The 17545-nt window shown below is 43.0% G+C and overlaps 1 protein-coding gene across 1 annotated transcript; it reads left to right on the top strand.

Moving 5' to 3' along the window:
• Nucleotides 1–840: 840 nt before the first annotated feature.
• Nucleotides 841–11588, top strand: nags (N-acetylglutamate synthase). The gene is made up of 8 exons (XM_035747166.2): nucleotides 841–1388; nucleotides 5248–5525; nucleotides 5626–5839; nucleotides 6679–6859; nucleotides 7914–7953; nucleotides 9296–9427; nucleotides 9761–9943; nucleotides 10290–11588. The coding sequence occupies exons 1-8, from the start codon at nucleotides 1023–1025 to the stop codon at nucleotides 10462–10464; spliced, it is 1569 nt and encodes a 522-aa protein (XP_035603059.1). The 5' UTR covers nucleotides 841–1022; the 3' UTR covers nucleotides 10465–11588.
• The last annotated feature ends 5957 nt before the right edge of the window (nucleotides 11589–17545 follow it).

The raw sequence follows: 17545 nt of genomic DNA, 5'->3' as shown, positions 1-17545 counted from the left end.
CCGAAATGTGTATTTGGGTGATGACTTAGGTCAGTTCCATTGATTGTCTTGTTTTAATCATATGGATTTAGATGGATGTTTCTACGATAATCCATGGAAAAGCTATAGCATAGAGATTTAAATGCAATTTATGTGATCAATTATTTCTATAAAATGAATACTTCACTTTCTATGCAAACCAAAGGTTGTGGAAGTAGGCCAGATGTTTTTAGAACAACGTGCACTTGTTTTGATGTTTATAACGAGGTTTCCATCCAACCACTTCATGCGGATGAATTACCTAATGACTGAAAAAAGTCACGACCCGGCTGATGGAAATAGGATATGCCGGTACAATTTGATAAATGCAGACTGATAATTTGTTCTTTCGACAGGGTGGGATGTTTTTTTGTGTCGTAAAATTAATTATGCGAACAAAAATTGCGGTAGAAACGCCTTTATGCGCTAATATTGATATAATAGCCATATCGAAGTAAACTTGGATTCACGAGATGATATGTTGTGTGATCTTCCCACCACTACCCGGGAAACCATGCAGTTTCGGCTACAGTACATATTAAATACATTTGGATGAACTTATGATTGTTTTAAAATACAAAATATAAACAATTTAATTGGTGGAATTAACCACGTCACTGGGAAACTCAAGGGCCATAGCGATTGCACATTCACCCCAGTCAAAAAAATAATAATAAATATATATATATATCCTTCGTAGTAATCAGAGAGGAATGGACATTGTCAACATTTAAATAGGCTAACGGTGAATGTCTGAAATAAAACGTACTTTACCTTGGCGAATCACCGTCACAACTAGAGTTGGAGTGAACGGACCCTGTTTATGAAGCTGAGTGGTGTCTATGGCAACCACATTGGCGAGAGTAACGTCCTTCCGTCGTCTACACTAGTTAAATCCCTCTGCCTGAAACCTGTCTGTCAGTAATATTTTTATGCGTGTTGGAGGTGTAGAACCAGTTTAGTTACTTGGCTAGTTATAAAACGACCTCCATTAGCCAGCAAACATGGCTAAAGTCAACAGTGGTACCTCCAGTTGCAGAGTCATGGTAATGGCTGGTAAATACTTGACGAACCCCTCACCGGGGCTTGTCCCGAGCACATGTCACCGGCGAATGTTAAAACTTCAGCGACGCTTGGCGAGTTCAAAGGCGGCCGGCCAGGGAGGCAAAACCCCGGCGTTGGCCCAGCAAGAGTTCCCTAACTCTTTCTCAGCCTCTGACCGCTACGTTCTGTCAAACCGCACGTTAATTTATCGGGATGTGAAAGCGTTTCTCAATGAAATTGGCGGAGACCCTCGAGAAGCTCGGTACTGGTTGACCCAATTTCAGAGAGCCAGTTTGGCACAAGCGCCAGCATTTGCAGTGCTCCAGGTAAGTGGCTAACAAGCTAGGCTAATGCCAGTGTAACTTGCAAAAAAATTATAGGGGAACAATGAATGAAAATAACTGTCTAACGGAATAGCGTGGTTCGTTAAAGTGATTTGAAGCGAACTAATAATTGTGTACAGCTGTCAGAATTTAACTAGTTACTGCCTGGCATCTGTCCAACAAGTTTAACTAAAAAGCTCATGATAACCTATCCAATTCTAATTATGCTATAACTAGCTAACTGTAACTAGTAGCTCATACATAGGCAAATATCTCCTCCGTTTAACGTTCTGCGCAATGCTCATGTGCTACACACAAACAATAGTCGCTAGCAAAAATCGCTGGCGCTGCATAGCTTTATGGGCAGGAGGAGTGTACCGCTTCACATTGTGAGGTGACTGTATAGCTCAAGGCGTGGCCAACCCTCCTCCTGAACAGTTACTGGGTGTACTGTCTGCAGGCTTTTGTTCTAGCCCTGCTTGAACACCTTATTCTAATCAGCCACTCAGCAGGACCATGTTTACTGAATCAGGTGTGTTAGAGTGTATCTGGAATAAGACGTCACATCAGGGCCGGTTCCGGACACTGCCGATAATAATCAAATTGCCTCCTCTACTAGAATAGTCCCAGTAAGCAAAATTATGTTTAAAATATGTATTTTCCAGATGTTGAAATCGGGATTATTTTCAGTTCTGAATGAAAGTTTTTCAAATATGTAATTTATATCAGCTACCCAACTGAGCCTATTTGCAATGTGTTTACACAGCGGGAAATGCAGAATAATTTTATTTTTCACTATGATCAGCTCGTAAAAAAATGTAAGGCTACAAACTTGAAGCTACTACTGATCATGACAATTTAGCCCGCTTGGATGCAACTCCTGAACACCACGTACTTCTACATCTGCATTGCTTGCTGTTTGGGGTTTTAGGCTGGGTTTCTGTGTAGCACTTTGTGACATCAGCTGATGTAAGAAGGGCTTTATAAAACCATTTGATTGTTGATTCCATAGTGTCCATTTTACTTTGACCTGTCCTGTTTTTAGGATATGTTTAACATGTCAGAGCATTGTTTTATTCGATTGGGTGCCATTTAGGTTAGGCTATTTGACCAGAGAAACCTGCATGATGTATAAAGTTTCCATCTCATTACACTGACATACATTTTTATCTCCAGCCTGTAGGCTACAGAAAAGGCCACATACTCTTTCTACCACAGGCTATATCTGTTACATAATTTGTGTTAGATAATTTTGGGGGGGGGACAGAATGTTGGTGGTGCGCTGCAGCAATGCGTCTCTCCAACAGCACGCTGTAGAGGTGCACTGGGAATGGACAGGATAAATATGTTGCGTCCCTGCCTTTGACAAAGCGGACACTGCTTATCACAGGGTGGCATCAGCTCTCACATAAAAAGCCAACATGCCACTTGAGAGAAATTGTCATTGTTTTTAGGCAGAATTATGTGATGTTTTATGTGTTGTTGGAGGTGCATCTTGGTCAGTTTAGCTCAGAAAATGACGCCCTAGTCAATCTGCCGCGTTATCCTGCCTAATGAGCAGTCCGGCTCTGCTACACACCCAGTAGCTCTCATCATGGAAGGTTTTAGATCGTGTGAGAGCCTTATTATTATTATTATTATAAAAAATATTTTATAAAAGACAAGCAAACGCTTGGTAATCCTTCTGTGGGAAGATGGCAGACAAAGAAGAAATGAAGAAAGTGGAGCATATTATAAATATAATATGTAAATATGGAGTGGGGGTATTGCACAAGCCTTCTGTAAGATCTGGTGAAGGAGAAGATGGTGGATTGGAGGAAATTGGATTATGTTTTGAGGGAATATGGAATTGAGGATCGCACAGAAGTTTGCTAGTGAAGGAAAGTGAACGTGAAGAGAGTGGCTGAATTAGTTGTGGTGGCAGGTGCAGTGATGACCACCGAGAAGGAGCTCAGTGTGGTGAGGGAAGGAGCTCAGTGTGGTGAGGGAAGGAGCTCAGTGTGGTGAGGAAAGGAGCTCAGTGTGGTGAGGAAAGGAGCTCAGTGTGGTGAGGAAAGGAGCTCAGTGTGGTGAGGAAAGGAGCTCAGTGTGGTGAGGAAAGGAGCTCAGTGTGGTGAGGAAAGGAGCTCAGTGTGGTGAGGAAAGGCGCTCAGTGTGGTGAGGAAAGGCGCTCAGTGTGGTGAGGAAAGGCGCTCAGTGTGGTGAGGAAAGGAGCTCAGTGTGGTGAGGAAAGGAGCTCAGTGTGGTGAGGAAAGGAGCTCAGTGTGGTGAGGAAAGGAGCTCAGTGTGGTGAGGAAAGGAGCTCAGTGTGGTGAGGGAAGGAGCTCAGTGGTGAGAGAAGCAGTGTGGTGAGGAAAGGAGCTCAGTGTAGAGGGAAGCAGTGTGGTGAGGAAAGGAGCTGAATGTAGAGCGAAGCAGTGTGGTGAGGAAAGTAGCTGAGTGTAGAGCGAAGCAGTGTGGTAAAGAAAGGAGCTCAGTGTAGAGCGAAGCAGTGTGGTGAGGAAAGGAGCTGAGTGCAGTGTGGTGAGGAAAGGAGCTGAGTGTAGAGGGAAGCAGTGTGGTGAGGAAAGGAGCTGAGTGTAGAGGGAAGCAGTGTGGTGAGGAAAGGAGCTCAGTGTAGAGGGAAGCAGTGTGGTGAGGGAGGTTGGTGTCAAGTGCAAAAAGAGGGATTACGTCCCATAGTAGCTCAGAGATAGAACCTGACGAGAGGAAGGCTGTAGTACCTGCAGTGAGGACTGCAGAATTTGTGCGAGGATGCAAAGGATGATTCTGGCCCAGTGGGAGTGAGATTCGTGGAGAGAATGGATCCTTGCATTTTGGCTAATCCATATGTGGTGTCAGGTTGGGTGGAGAAGAGGTTGGGGACTGTTGAGTTAGTGAGATTAAGTGATTGGACTAGTGGTGATTTTGTGTTTCTTCAGGGAGCGGGGGCTCCGGGTCACGTGATTAGGAACAAGAAATGTGACTTGCTTTGCCTTCCAGAGCAGGGTGCCGTTGAAAGGAGTGATAACGGGGAGGTATTAAGTGTTAAGGGGGATTAGTTGAAATGGAGGAGTCCCGTTGTCTGCGACGCCAGCCGCTTGGTGCGATGCATATCCGGAGGAGAGTGTGGGGAAACGGAGAAGACTCAGTCTTGCAGAGTCTTTGCCAGATAAGGTCAAGTTAGGAAGTTATCCCGTGAGAGATGCCGTTCCGAAAATACTACAGTGTTTTAGGTGTCAAGTTTATGGGCATGTTACAGCAGTGTGTAGGAGGGAGATTCCTTGATGTGAGAAGTGTGCAGGAGGAATGTGAAGTATCGTTGGAGAAAGTGGTTAGTTGTGGGGGTGCCCATAGGGTTGGAGATGGGAGGTGTGAGGTTGAGGTTGCCATGGTCATAGTAGTACAGAAAGTGTCGTATGCAGACGTAGTAGAGGAAGATGGTTACAGGGTGAGGGATACTGAGAGGATTCCTGTGAGTAACCACAGACCAATAGAGAGGAATGGGAATAATGTGTTTCAGTAAGGTGGGTTTCTTAGCATTCATAGCCACGGTTGTCAACTGTACTGCGGAAATGGATTGGAATTCACAGAAAATAAAGATTGAGGCAGCAGAGAAGTACTTGGCATTGCGAAGATTTACCTTTTCCCATATTTTTTTTATTATCGTATCAAGAATGTAATGTAGATAGGCTGTGACTGGCCTCACACACCAGTACAGTAGGTGGCGGTGTATGCGCCTAAAAGTTGGATGCGATCCGCCACACCAAATCCGAAAGAAGAAGAAACTCTCGTCATGGTTTTCGTCGCCTTTTATGTGTTTTGATAAATTATTGATATCTAGCACTTGTTCACTGACATTTGAAATCTATCTTCATGTCAGGTGGACAAATCTGTATTCGAGAGCCGAGAGATGCTGCAGAGTCTGGCGTTTGGGCTCTCGTTCCTGCAGCGGATGGACATGAAGCCAGTCGTGGTGATGGGACTGTCACGGCCTGAGGATGACGACGCTCCAGACGGGTTTACTTCCAACTCCAGGGCTGATATCGTTCAGCGGTGCCAGACCCTAACAGAGGTCCTACAGCACCACTCAGCCAGTGTCATACCTTTCTTCAGCGCAGAGGCCTTGCTGCTGGTGCAGGATCCACCCCAAGGAAGCAGGTCTCCCCTACCACACTTACCCTATCCTCCTTTGCATTACGATATTACTCGTTTGTTTTGACTTCTTTTTAAGAGGAATAACGGCCCTATGTGTTGTCAGTGCAGGGTCCTCCATTGCAGTGGACAAAGGCCTGCTCCAGTGGAGCCTGGACTGCGGGGCCATCCCCCTAGTGTGCCCTGTGGGGCGGGACACCACTGGCCGTTCGGTGGCCCTGGACTCGGTGAATGTCACGGCCTCCATCTCCAAGGTCCTGCAGCCACTCAAAGTCATGTTCCTCAACAGCTGGGGAGGCCTCCGCAATCAGAGTCACAAGGTGGGTTGATTTGGGGTTATTTTGGGGGGTGTTGGGTGGCAGATTGGAGGTTAAGTATTTTCTCAATGCACGTGCATTCACGGTACTTGACCTACAGCATGTAGTTAAGGAGCTTGTCGCTGTCTTCTTTGCTCTTTGAAGGTAGGCCCATCAGACTTCTCACAGCAGATAAGTCCGTACATTTCCTGTACATTAGAAGCAGTAGGCTATTTACTCCCAATCAAAGAGGCCTAACACCTGCCTGCTCTCCAGTATAGGACTACAGGGAAATGCCAAAATAAAGGAAACACCAACATAGTGTCTTAAATAGGACATTGGGCCGTCACGAACACCAGAACATCTTCAATGCGCCTTGGTATAGATTGTACAAGTGTCTGGAACTCTATTGGAGGGAGACATGAGAAATCTGTAATTTGGTGTTTTGTTGATGGTGGTAGAAAACGCTGTTTCAGGTGCTGCTCCAGAATCTACTATAAGTGTTCAATTGGGTTGAGATCTGGTGACTGAGACGGCCATGGCATATGGTTTACATCGTTTTCATGCTCATCAAACCATTCAGTGACCTCTCGTGCACTGTGGATGGGGGCATTGTCATCCTGGAAGAGGACACTCCCATCAGGATAGAAGTGCTTCACCACAGGTTGAAGGTGATCACACAGAAGGGCTGTGTATTTATTGGTGTTTACCTTTCCCTCTAAGGGGATGAGAGGACCTAAACCATGTCAGGAAAATGCACCCCACTCCATAACCGAGCCTCCAGAACCCTCATTTACTCAAGTGTTTCCTTTATTTTGTTCACCTTGATGTGTTTCTGTCCCACTCTCCTGTCCACATATCAGGTGCTGGATCTAGTGTCTCTACCCGGTGATCTTCCCAGTCTGTCGGGGGCGCCGTGGCTGAGCTTGGCCGAGCGTCAGAGGGTGGGCACTATCGCCCAGCTCCTGAACCAGCTTCCCTGCGAGTCCTCTGCAGTTATCACCTCTGCCAGCACAATGCTCACAGAGCTGTTCAGCCACAAGGGTGAGGGAGACCTGTGTGTGTGTGACCCCCCACTGACTAACCCCTATGTCTAACCAATGCTCTCTACACACTCACTCACACTCTGCACCTGTCACTGCTGCTGTTGATGGCACGTGGGGATCACCTCTCATGTTGCTGAGTAGAGTTTCGGCCCCTTAAGGCAGGCATAGGCGTTCCGCAACTTCAGTCCTCTGGAGTCAGTCCCTGCTCTCTCCCTTTCTACTGCTTCCCTTTTATCTCCCAGGGGCTTTTATGTATCAAGCATCTCAGAGTAGGAGTGCTGATCTAGGATCAGGTCCTTCCTGTCCATATAATCGTATTCATTATGCTCCGAGACACTTCATACATACGGCCGCCGGTGTCCCAGTTCTTAATTACTCGCTGAATTGAAGTAAAGAACAGACCCCAGCAGACACTCTGGCCCTCGAGGTGTAGTAGACCACAGGAGGTTGGTGGCACCTTAATTGGGGAGGACGGAAACGCGTTAATGGCTGGAGCGGAATGAGAGGAATAGTTTAAAAATACATAGTTTGATGCCATTCCATTCGCTCCGTTCCGACCATTATTACGAGCCGTCCTCCCCTCAGCAGCCTCCACTGTAGTAGACTGTATGTCCATGCATGCAGCTCATGTTGTGCACGGCATCTATGTGTATCTGTGACACCTGAAATCCAACCAAGGGTCATGTTAAGGTCCTAGGATGTGTATTTTGAGAAGTGACCTTAGCACAGCAGTGGTTTTAAAGATGCACTCGTTGACCTGGGTGTCTCCATTTCTTTATCATACAGCACAGATATGTAAATGTGAGTCACTGCATGCAAAGTCTCCACGACAGGTAATCAAGCCTTCACTGACCTAACTGGTTAGATTTATCCCATTCCGTACACTCAAAGTACTGACACAAGGAAATGGCAGACTCCTCAACAGTCCTTGGGTAATTCACTTTTCAAGCTAGTTCACCTTGTCCTCAACATTGTATCGTGGCATGTGTGCTTCCTGATTTGACATGCTTTGTGCACACAATTGTTCATTTTCACCCCTGCTGTTTTCATAGGTTCTGGTACACTGTTCAAGAATGGAGACCCCATTCACAAGTGAGTATTTCAGTGTCTTGTTGTGGAAATTCAGTACTGTGAGAGACTTGGTAATTTCTTCACACAATCATCTTTATTTAATATCGATTTAATTATTGCAATGAGGCTGGTCGACCGAGTAACCTAACCTTTACACAAATGCAGAGTACTATATATAGCTGACACTAGTAATGCTCAGCCATGGTTGGTTCAATCCCCTCTCATGCAGACCAAGGAGCATCATAAGCCACTCTGGGTTCATCCTGTCGTTATCTGCACTTGGGTTGTTGTCTTAACCCCTCCCTGGCTTAGTTTCCCAGATGCAAGGATGATTTAGAGACAATGAGGAATTGTTCTAAACTCCTCCTGGCTATCTCGGTTACACCCACCACATCTTGTCTATGTAATGCAGTCTTTAACTCATTTGTCAACTCAAGCTGTCTCTAGTGACCATACGTCCAGATTAGCTGCAGGGAACTAGTGGAGCCCATGAAAACACAGACACTAACAGGACAGTGTTACTATTAGTTAAATATGAATTGTTAACCATTAATATAAAATAAACCAGCTAAATATGTAAGTTCTCTATCATACTCTCCTCTGTTAGCTTGCAATTATGCTTTCAACTTGGATGTGTTCACTGTGGGCGGAGCCTCATATCTTGAGTCGTGCATGTTTAACCTGACTATTACGCAAACTCTTCCATTGACGTCAGTGCAAGATTTTTGTGTGAAATTTAGGAACAGTTAGGCTACTTGCTCATGCCATTTACTTCTGACATTATATTGCTTAGTTTCCTCACTAAGCCTTTCGTATCGGCACCATAATAATAATTTCACCTGTCACAGTGATAGCTCTGGAACCATAAGTCTAGGGAGACAAGTGTCTGTTCACACACCACAGGTGGTATTTTCCACTTCTAATCGCACGCAGGCTGTGCACAGAGTACTCCCTCATGACAAGCCCGTGCAGATGGCCGTTGTGCTATCTGATGTGAAACAAGGACATTGGAACAAATACTCTCCTACAACCACAACTCCTTAACTAGATGTAGAATTAGCAAGTTAAGGTTTGCGCAGGAAGAAAAAGATCAACTATAGATTTATCGTGTTTGATAAGATCAATTCTGACTTCAGTCTTTTGTGCACTGCATGTGTGCAATTAGGCATGGGGAAAGGTGACTTTTCCCCCGTCAGCCAATTAATTAATTCTGACTTTGAGACGGGTGATGCCTGTCATCCCAAGGGTCTTGTCATAGATAGTTGAGCTTGTCAGGTGTCTGTTAAAAGTGATGCAAAGTTAATCACAACTACAATTACTGTGTGCAACTACCATTTCTCTCTCTATCCTTTTGTTTGTCCAGGTACAGCACTCTGGATGACATAGACCTAGACCGCCTACTGGCCCTGATAAACAAGTCTTTCGAAAAGAACCTGAGGGAGGACTACATTGAGTCACTCAAAGGCCGCCTCCACTCCATCTACCTCTCTGAAGGGTAGCCCCCCCCACACACACACACACACGTCTTCATGTGTGGCATCCTTTTTTCCTTTGCATTTTCCTGATCTGTGGCTACATTCCGATTCTCTACCCTTCTCCAGATGTGTAAACTTGTACAATCCGCTCTCATAGATGAACAAAAAAAAATATTGTGAGGAATATGACAGTGGAAGGAAACTTCCTCCAGCCATGCTTACACCAACCCAATGATTTTCAATGCATGAGGAGGAGTGAACGAGTCCACGCTACTGGAGAAGGGTAGGTAAAGAACGGGAACCTTGCCCGTGTCTCAAAGAAACCGCAACATGGAATGTTCTATCACCTGCAGGTACAGTGCAGCAGCCATCATCACCAGGGAGCCTCTGAGCAGCGATACGCCCTATCTGGACAAGTTTGTGGTGAGCAGCAGCAAGCAGGGTGAGGGCACCAGCCAGATCCTGTGGGAGTGTATCAGGCAGGACCTGGGCAAGCTCTTCTGGAGGTCCCGCGCCACCAACCGCATCAACCCCTGGTGAGGAGAACATGACACTGCACAATGGACACAAGAAACATGACTTATGGCTGTTTTGGCCCCACATAATGGCTGAAGTATCAGTCAAGTTGAGAGTATCTAGAAGATTTTCTCTCCAATTCTGCGGGGCAATTTGTCAAAAAAAAATTCACTACCAAAAAATGCATAAAAAAATAAATATTAAACTGTGAATTAAAAATAAAAGTCAAGCTCTGTCTTTCTAATGTAGATGTTTTGGATACTAGTTGTCCCTGCCTGAACCAACACCTAGACTCACTGCTGTGTACAGGGTTGTCTCTTTTTAAAAAAAATGTATTTTTCCTTCCTTTTCTCCACCTATCCTCAGGTACTTCAAGCATTGCGACGGAAGCTTTGTCAACGGCAGCTGGATTGTATTTTGGTTCGGCCTCTCAGACATCAGGGAGTCGTACCAGCTCGTAGAGTATGCCAAACGCGTTCCAGACTCCTTCCACGGTCCGATAATGGGGGGAGCCCCCCAGCAGCCACCCCCAGGATCCTGAATGAACTCTCCCAACATTCCTCCTCCAAGCCTAAATAAATGGTTGCAGAACACCATGCTAAAATAAGCAGTTCCTCCCATTGGAGGACAAACTGTTTTGTGGTAAATTTGATGTGTTATTGCTTGGTGGCTTGGTGCAGTAGGTCATTGTTTTGAGTGCCAGAGAGCATCTTGGGTTAGACTGCAGTGGTTATATTTGGATCTGGCAGAATTGCAGTAAGCGTGCCTTCAGCACTCTGGCTGCTGAAGGTTTGTTTGGTGGAAAAGGTTGTACATTTAGTCTGGATTCACCCCCATCATGTAGTTGATTTCACTACTGTGCTTGGGCCAAATCCCAAATTGAGGTACATGCTCAAAACTCACACTCTGTGCACCTTGGATTGATGTCATTGGGGGATATGTGAGTGTTGAAGGCAGATCTCAAGTTATGATTTGGCCCTTAGAAAGCACTGAAGCAAAATCTAATTTAAGAAATACATGATGAGAGATTAATGTCTTCTGGAGTTTATAGAGTGGCTTCCCTTTTTCATCTTGGAGCTTTTTAATTATTATTATTTTTTTTACATTTCAGAAATATGTTTCAAATACAAACATTTCAAGATGGTGCTTTAAGAGACTTGTGCCAATGTTTACATTTCAAGGGGTATTTCTTCAGTGTATATCCAGCATTCGGTCACTTTCATGCTGGATTAACCACAGTGGTCAATGCCAGTATCATATTATTATTATTTTTTTTTACACTTTTGTCTTAACTCTACAACAAATGTGAAGTTTACATTTTTATGTGACATTTTTTTACTTGAATCTCAAGAATTTCAAATAGACTCTGCTGGTTTTGGAGTTACGGTAGTCCATTCAAGGACCAAGGTAATTTTAAAAATGCAGCTAGCCTTTTACATGGCTGACCTCCACTGTTAAATGCACAAAAGATTGCCAATCAAATTAACTGACTTAAAATGGGCATGATTTTAGTCATCTGGGGGACAAAAAACAGTAATTGACTTCATACATTCTGGAGGTTTACAACATGCATATTTTGAACAATAGTTGAAATGTATAAAAATGATCAGCCATTGGTTCAACGTGTAATTTTACATGGAATTAAAGTTTACATTTTGAAACACACAGACCTACTGTGGATTTTGTCTGGAATTCCATGAATGCCTTAAATTCACTGCAACAATCCAATGGACAAGTTAAAACATCAGCGCACGCTCTGGAAAGGCAGCTTTTCAGTTACAGCAGCGCGTCCCCTGAACAGTGTTGCCATCTTAGTGACTTGGTTGCTATATTTAGTGAGTATTCAGACCCCTCTAGCGACACAACATGAAACGTTACATAATACAGAACATTAGTAGACAAGGACAGAACTACATCACATTGTTTTTAAGGCACACACAGCCTACATATCAATAGGTACTCACAAACTACCTAGGTCAAATAGGAGAGAGGCATTGTGCTGTGAGGTGTTGCTTTATCTGTTTTTTTGAAACCAGGTTTGCTGTTGATTTGATCAATATGAGTTCCATGCAATAATGGCTCTACATAATACTATATGCTTTCTTGAATATTTTCTGGATTTGAGGACTGTGAAAAGACCCCCGGTGGAATGTCTGGTGGGGTACGTGTGTGTCAGAGCTGTGTGTAAATTGACTGCAAACAATTTGGGATTTTCAACACAATGTTACTTATAAGAAGAAGTGATGCAGTCAGTCTCAACTCAGCCAAGAGAGACTGGCATGCATAGTATTTATATCAGCCACCTGAATACAATGAAGAGAACGATGTTCCGCTCTGTTCTGGGCCAGCTGCAGCTTAACTTGGTCTTTCCTTGCAGTACTCGACCACACAACTGGACAATAATTAAGATTAGACAAATCTAGAGCCCGCAGGACTTGCTTTTTGGAGTGTGGTATCAAAAAAGCAGAGCATCTCTTTATTACGGACAGACCTCTCCCCATCTTTACAACCAATTAATCTTTGTGTTTTGACCATGATATTTTACAGTCTCTAGGGTAACGCCTAGTAATTTAGTCTCCTCAACTTCTTCAACAGCCACACCATTCATTACCAGATTGTGTACCAGAGATGTTCGGGACCAGTTTATTACTGGCCACCCATTCCAAAACAGATTGCAACTCTTTGTTAAGGGTTTCAGTGACTTCATTAGCTGTGGTTGCTGATGCGTGTCTGGTTGAATCATCAGCATACATGGACACACGTGCTTTGTTTAATGCCAGTGGCAGGTCATTGGTACGCCATGCTTTACATGTTTGACATTAGAGAAGCTTCCATTAAAGAAAGATAGATCTGAATCCACGATACGTTTTTTTTTTAAACAACAGGTTATGGTCAATAATATCAAAGGCTGCACTGAAATCTTGCAGTACAGCTCCCTCAATCTTATTATCAATTTATTTCAACCAATCATCAGTCATTTGTGTCAGTGCAGTACATGTTGAGTGACCTCTTTAAGCATGCTGAATGTCTGTTGTTAATTTGTTTACAGATAAATAGCATTGTATTTGGTGAAACACCATTTTTTCCAACAGTTTGCTAAGAGCTGGTAGCAAGTTTATAAATATGCTGTTAGAACCAATAAAAGCCTCTACAACTCTTGGGTAGTGGAATTACTTTGGCTTCCTTCCAGGCCTGAGGTGAAATACTTTCCTCTAGGCTCAGATTAAAGATACGACAAATAGGAGTGGCTATAGTGTCAGCTACCATCCTCAGCAGCTTTCCATCTAAATTGTCAATGCCAGGAGGTTTGTCATTATTGATTGATAACAATACATTTTCCACCTCTCCCACACCAACTTTACAAAGTTTAAGGTTGCAATGCTTTTCTATCGTTATTAGGTTTTTTTATGCATGGATACGATGGCTCACTGTTCGTTGTTGGCATTTCCTGCCTAAATTTGCTCACTTTGCCAATGAAGAAACCATTAAAATAATTGACAAAATCAAATAGTTTTGTGATGAATAAGCCATCTGATTCGATGAAATATGAAGTTGAATGTGTCTTTCTGGAAGCGAAAGAAACGCACACCAATTTAGGCGAGGTGTTGGCTAGCGGAGTGGAACACTTGAAAAAATAAAGGAGTGCCGCACACTCTAGGGCACATATGTCAGAGTCAAGGCCCGCGGGCCACATCCGGCCCGCGAGAAGGTTTTTTACGGCCCCTGGGATGATCTTGATTTATTATTAGAACCGGCCCGCAGACCGCAGCAAGCCGGCAGCCCGCAGATCTTTTACACGCACCAATACTACATTTCCCACAATGCAACGGTGACGCACCGAGCAGTAGGCTGCTTCATTTCAATATTTATTGGCACAGCAGTTGTCAGCATCACAGTAAAATTAACTTTCAGATACCCATCAAAAATGGCAAAACGGAAGGTGGACACTGAGAACCGGGGTTTCAAACAAGGTGGGAGTCGGAGTATTTGTTCACGGAGGTAGCTGGAAAACCTGTGTGTCTTCTGTGTGGAGAAAGTGTGGCGGTACTGAAAGAGTATAATCTGAGACGACATTATGAAACGAAACACGCGGACAAAAACAAGAATATGGACATGGAACAAAGGCTACAAAAGGCAGAGGAATTAAAACGAGGCCTCAAATCTCGACAGGCTCTGTTCAAAAAGCCAAATCACAAGGCCAGGCTGCTGTCAAGGCCAGTTTTATTTTGGCAGAAGAGATCGCTAAATCAGCCCGGCCATTTACGGAGGGGGATTTCATCAAAAACTGCATGATTAAAGTTTGTGACGAAGTTTGCCCAGAAAAAAGGCAACTCTTTTTAAATGTGAGTCTGAGCAGAAACACCATTGCCGAGAGAGTAGACCAGTTGTCCATCAATCTAAAAGAGCAGCTTGTGAAAAAGGGAAAAGATTTCATTGCATATTCCTTGGCTGTGGATGAGAGCACCGACATTTCTGACATTGCCCAGTTGTCAATTTTCATCCGCGGAGTGGACTCCAGCCTAAGCGTGACAGAGGAGTTTTTGGCTTTACGTCCTATGCATGGCACAACTACGGGGCATGATTTGTATGAAGAGGTGTCAAGATGTGTAAATGAGATGGAGCTGCCTTGGGAAAAACTCGTGGGTTTGACAACCGACGGAGCACCTGCGATGTGTGGACACAGGAGCGGACTGGTGGCGAAGATACGGGAAAAGATGCAAGAGGAAAACGCGACAGGTGAGCTGACAGCTTATCATTGTATCATACACCAGGAAGCGTTGTGCGGTAAAGCCTTGAAAATGGAGCATGTAATGAGCATCATCACGCGCACAGTTAACTTTATCAGAGCCAAAGGTTTGAATCACCGCCAGTTCAAGGCATTTCTGACGGAGTTAGAAACGGAGCATGGTGATTTGCCTAATCACACAGAGGTGCGATGGCTAAGCCAGGGAAAGGTGCTTCAAAGATGTTTCGAGCTTCGTGAGGAGATTTGTCTGTTCTTGGACAGCAAAGGGAAAGACACAACACAACTCCGAGACGAAATGTTTCTGTGTGAAATGGCTTTTCTGTGTGACATTACGAGTCATCTGAATGCAATGAACTTGCAGCTGCAGGGTCGGGATCGTGTCATCTCTGATATGTACAGTACAGTGAAGGCATTTAAAACCAAACTGACTCTGTGGGAGACGCAGATGCGGAAAGAAAATTTGAGCCACTTTCCCAGCTGCCAGACCATGAAAGAGAAGCTCTCTACCAGTGCGTTCCCGAGCGCACAGTTGGCTGATAAAATAGGTATGCTTGCCGCTGACTTTCGACGCCGATTTGCTGACTTTGAAGCACAAAAAAGCAGGTTGGAATTGCTCGGTAACCCATTTGCTGTTGACGTGGAAAGCTCACCACCAAACCTCCAAATGGAGTTGATTGACCTCCAATGCAATGATGCACTGAGGGCAAAATATGCGGCAGTGGGTGCTGCGGAGTTCGCCCGTTTCCTCCCCGACACAATGCCCCAGCTGCGCATCCAGGCTGCTCAAACGTTGTCTATGTTTGGCAGCACATGCCTGTGTGAACAACTGTTTTCTTTGATGAACTTGAACAAAACATCACACAGAAGTCGACTTACTGCTGAACACCTCCACTCAATTCTGAGGATTTCCTCAGCTCAGAGCCTTACCCCGAACATTGATGAACTTGTGGAAAAGATGGGACACCACCAAGTATCACCCTCAACCTCAAACAAGTGAACATTACTGTGCAATCACATATTTAGAGTTTTTACTCAGTTCAAGTTTAAAAGTTAAAGTTTAATATTTGTTTTCACTGCATGTTACTTCTCCTTAAACAAAGTGTTGTTTTTGATTAATAGATTTTTGCACTTTATTTTATTGTATTTCAATCCAATTATATTTTAAAAATATTTCAGTTGAGTGGATGATAGAAAATTGCTATTATTGTTTTTTTCTTTGAAGTAAATTTAGCCCACTTTTGCTAAAATAGAAAATATAGGCTACTGATGGTGCCTTGAATACCGGTTTCTTTCATTTAATGTTCATGTTATGGGGATTTTTATATAAAGGAAATTTGTCTTTTGTGTCTGTTGAAAATTAAAGATTACTGACAGAGCCATAAGAAAATATTGCTTTATTTATCTGATCATATTGGAATATATTTGTTAGGTTTTCAGTAGGTTCAATTAGGTTCACTAGACTATATGCGTCATTTAAAATTTTTTCAATGAACATTCGAACAGTCCGGCCCTCGGCTTGTAGCTAAATTTTTTATTTGGCCCTCCGTCCATTTGACTTTGACACCCCTGCTCTAGGGGCTCAGATGCATCAATATTTATATAGGTTTCGACAGACAAGGTGTCTTCATCAGGGTATAACGACAAACACTGCGGGATGACTAATTTATATAGTGTCAAAAGACACACATAGGCAGTGTTGCCAACTCCTCAGTAAGGAAAGTAGCTATTTATTTTTATTTAAAAATAAATAAAATTGTTGGCAGATTCATTTTATTTTTTAAAGTATTTTTATTTTATTTTATTCAAAATACAGATCAACTATTTACATTCTTACATCAAAACATTACATCAAAACAGAACGCAGGTATTAATGAGAAAATACTGGAACAAACAACAAATATTTAAATAAAACAAACAATTCTAGTGCAATTGTAATTACTCTGAGAAAATCTTATTGTAATAATTTAGGAAGATGTTATTCTTGTTATTGTTTACTATGGTTAATGTTTTAATAAAATAGTTAAATTCAATCCAAAAAATGTGTAATTTTGGAATATTTGCTTGTGTATGAAGTATTTGGCAACAAGAATTTTAAAAAATCACAATCATTTCAGTGGTCTTGTTATCATTGCAATAGTAACATATATCTTTCATGTCGAAAACATAGGTCATTTTCATAATGGTAAGTAAGTATTTTGCAAGGTTTTCCCAAAATGACACAAATTTACATCCAAAGAACAAATGAGACAGATTCTCACCTTGTTTTTCACAGAAAACGCAGATATCATCAATAGCCACAAATTTGGATATTATAGAATTACACGGATATATCTTATGTATCATTTTGAAGTGCACTTCCTTAACTTTGTTTGGTATACAGTATTTTTTAAAGTTCTTAACCATGCATTTTTCCAGGCAATGTCAGGAATAAGCATGTTCCAGAAAAACTTTCCTCTCGGTGTGAGTTGGTTTTGTGAATGAAGGATTTGTCTTATATATTTATTACCTCAAGATCTCTCAAGTAAGCCGACACTTTCCAATCTGAGTTCTGGATAACTTTGTGATCATTACCAAAACTAAGATGAGTTTTCATTAGTGTAGTTAGACCACCGGGAACAGCTTTGATCACAGAAATAAACTCTCTGAAAGGTATTGGAAACTCTTTCAATGTTATAAATTGTTCATATGTGAGAATATTACCCTTGTTGTCGAAAACATCAAGAACAAAGTCAATATTCCTCTCATGCCAGCTGGGGTAGAACAATGACTTATTCCTTACAGTTATGTCTGAATTATTCCACAAAGGCGCTTTATGTGGGGGAAAAAAATGTGCAGGAAACATATTTTCCAGGCCATTAAAGCATGTTGGTGAAAC

This window comes from Oncorhynchus keta, chromosome 32, assembly GCF_023373465.1.
Source record: "Oncorhynchus keta strain PuntledgeMale-10-30-2019 chromosome 32, Oket_V2, whole genome shotgun sequence".
NCBI classification, from domain to species: Eukaryota; Metazoa; Chordata; class Actinopteri; order Salmoniformes; family Salmonidae; genus Oncorhynchus; species Oncorhynchus keta.
Note: the sequence above shows the minus strand (reverse complement) of the source record. Positions and strands in the feature narration are given on the sequence as shown.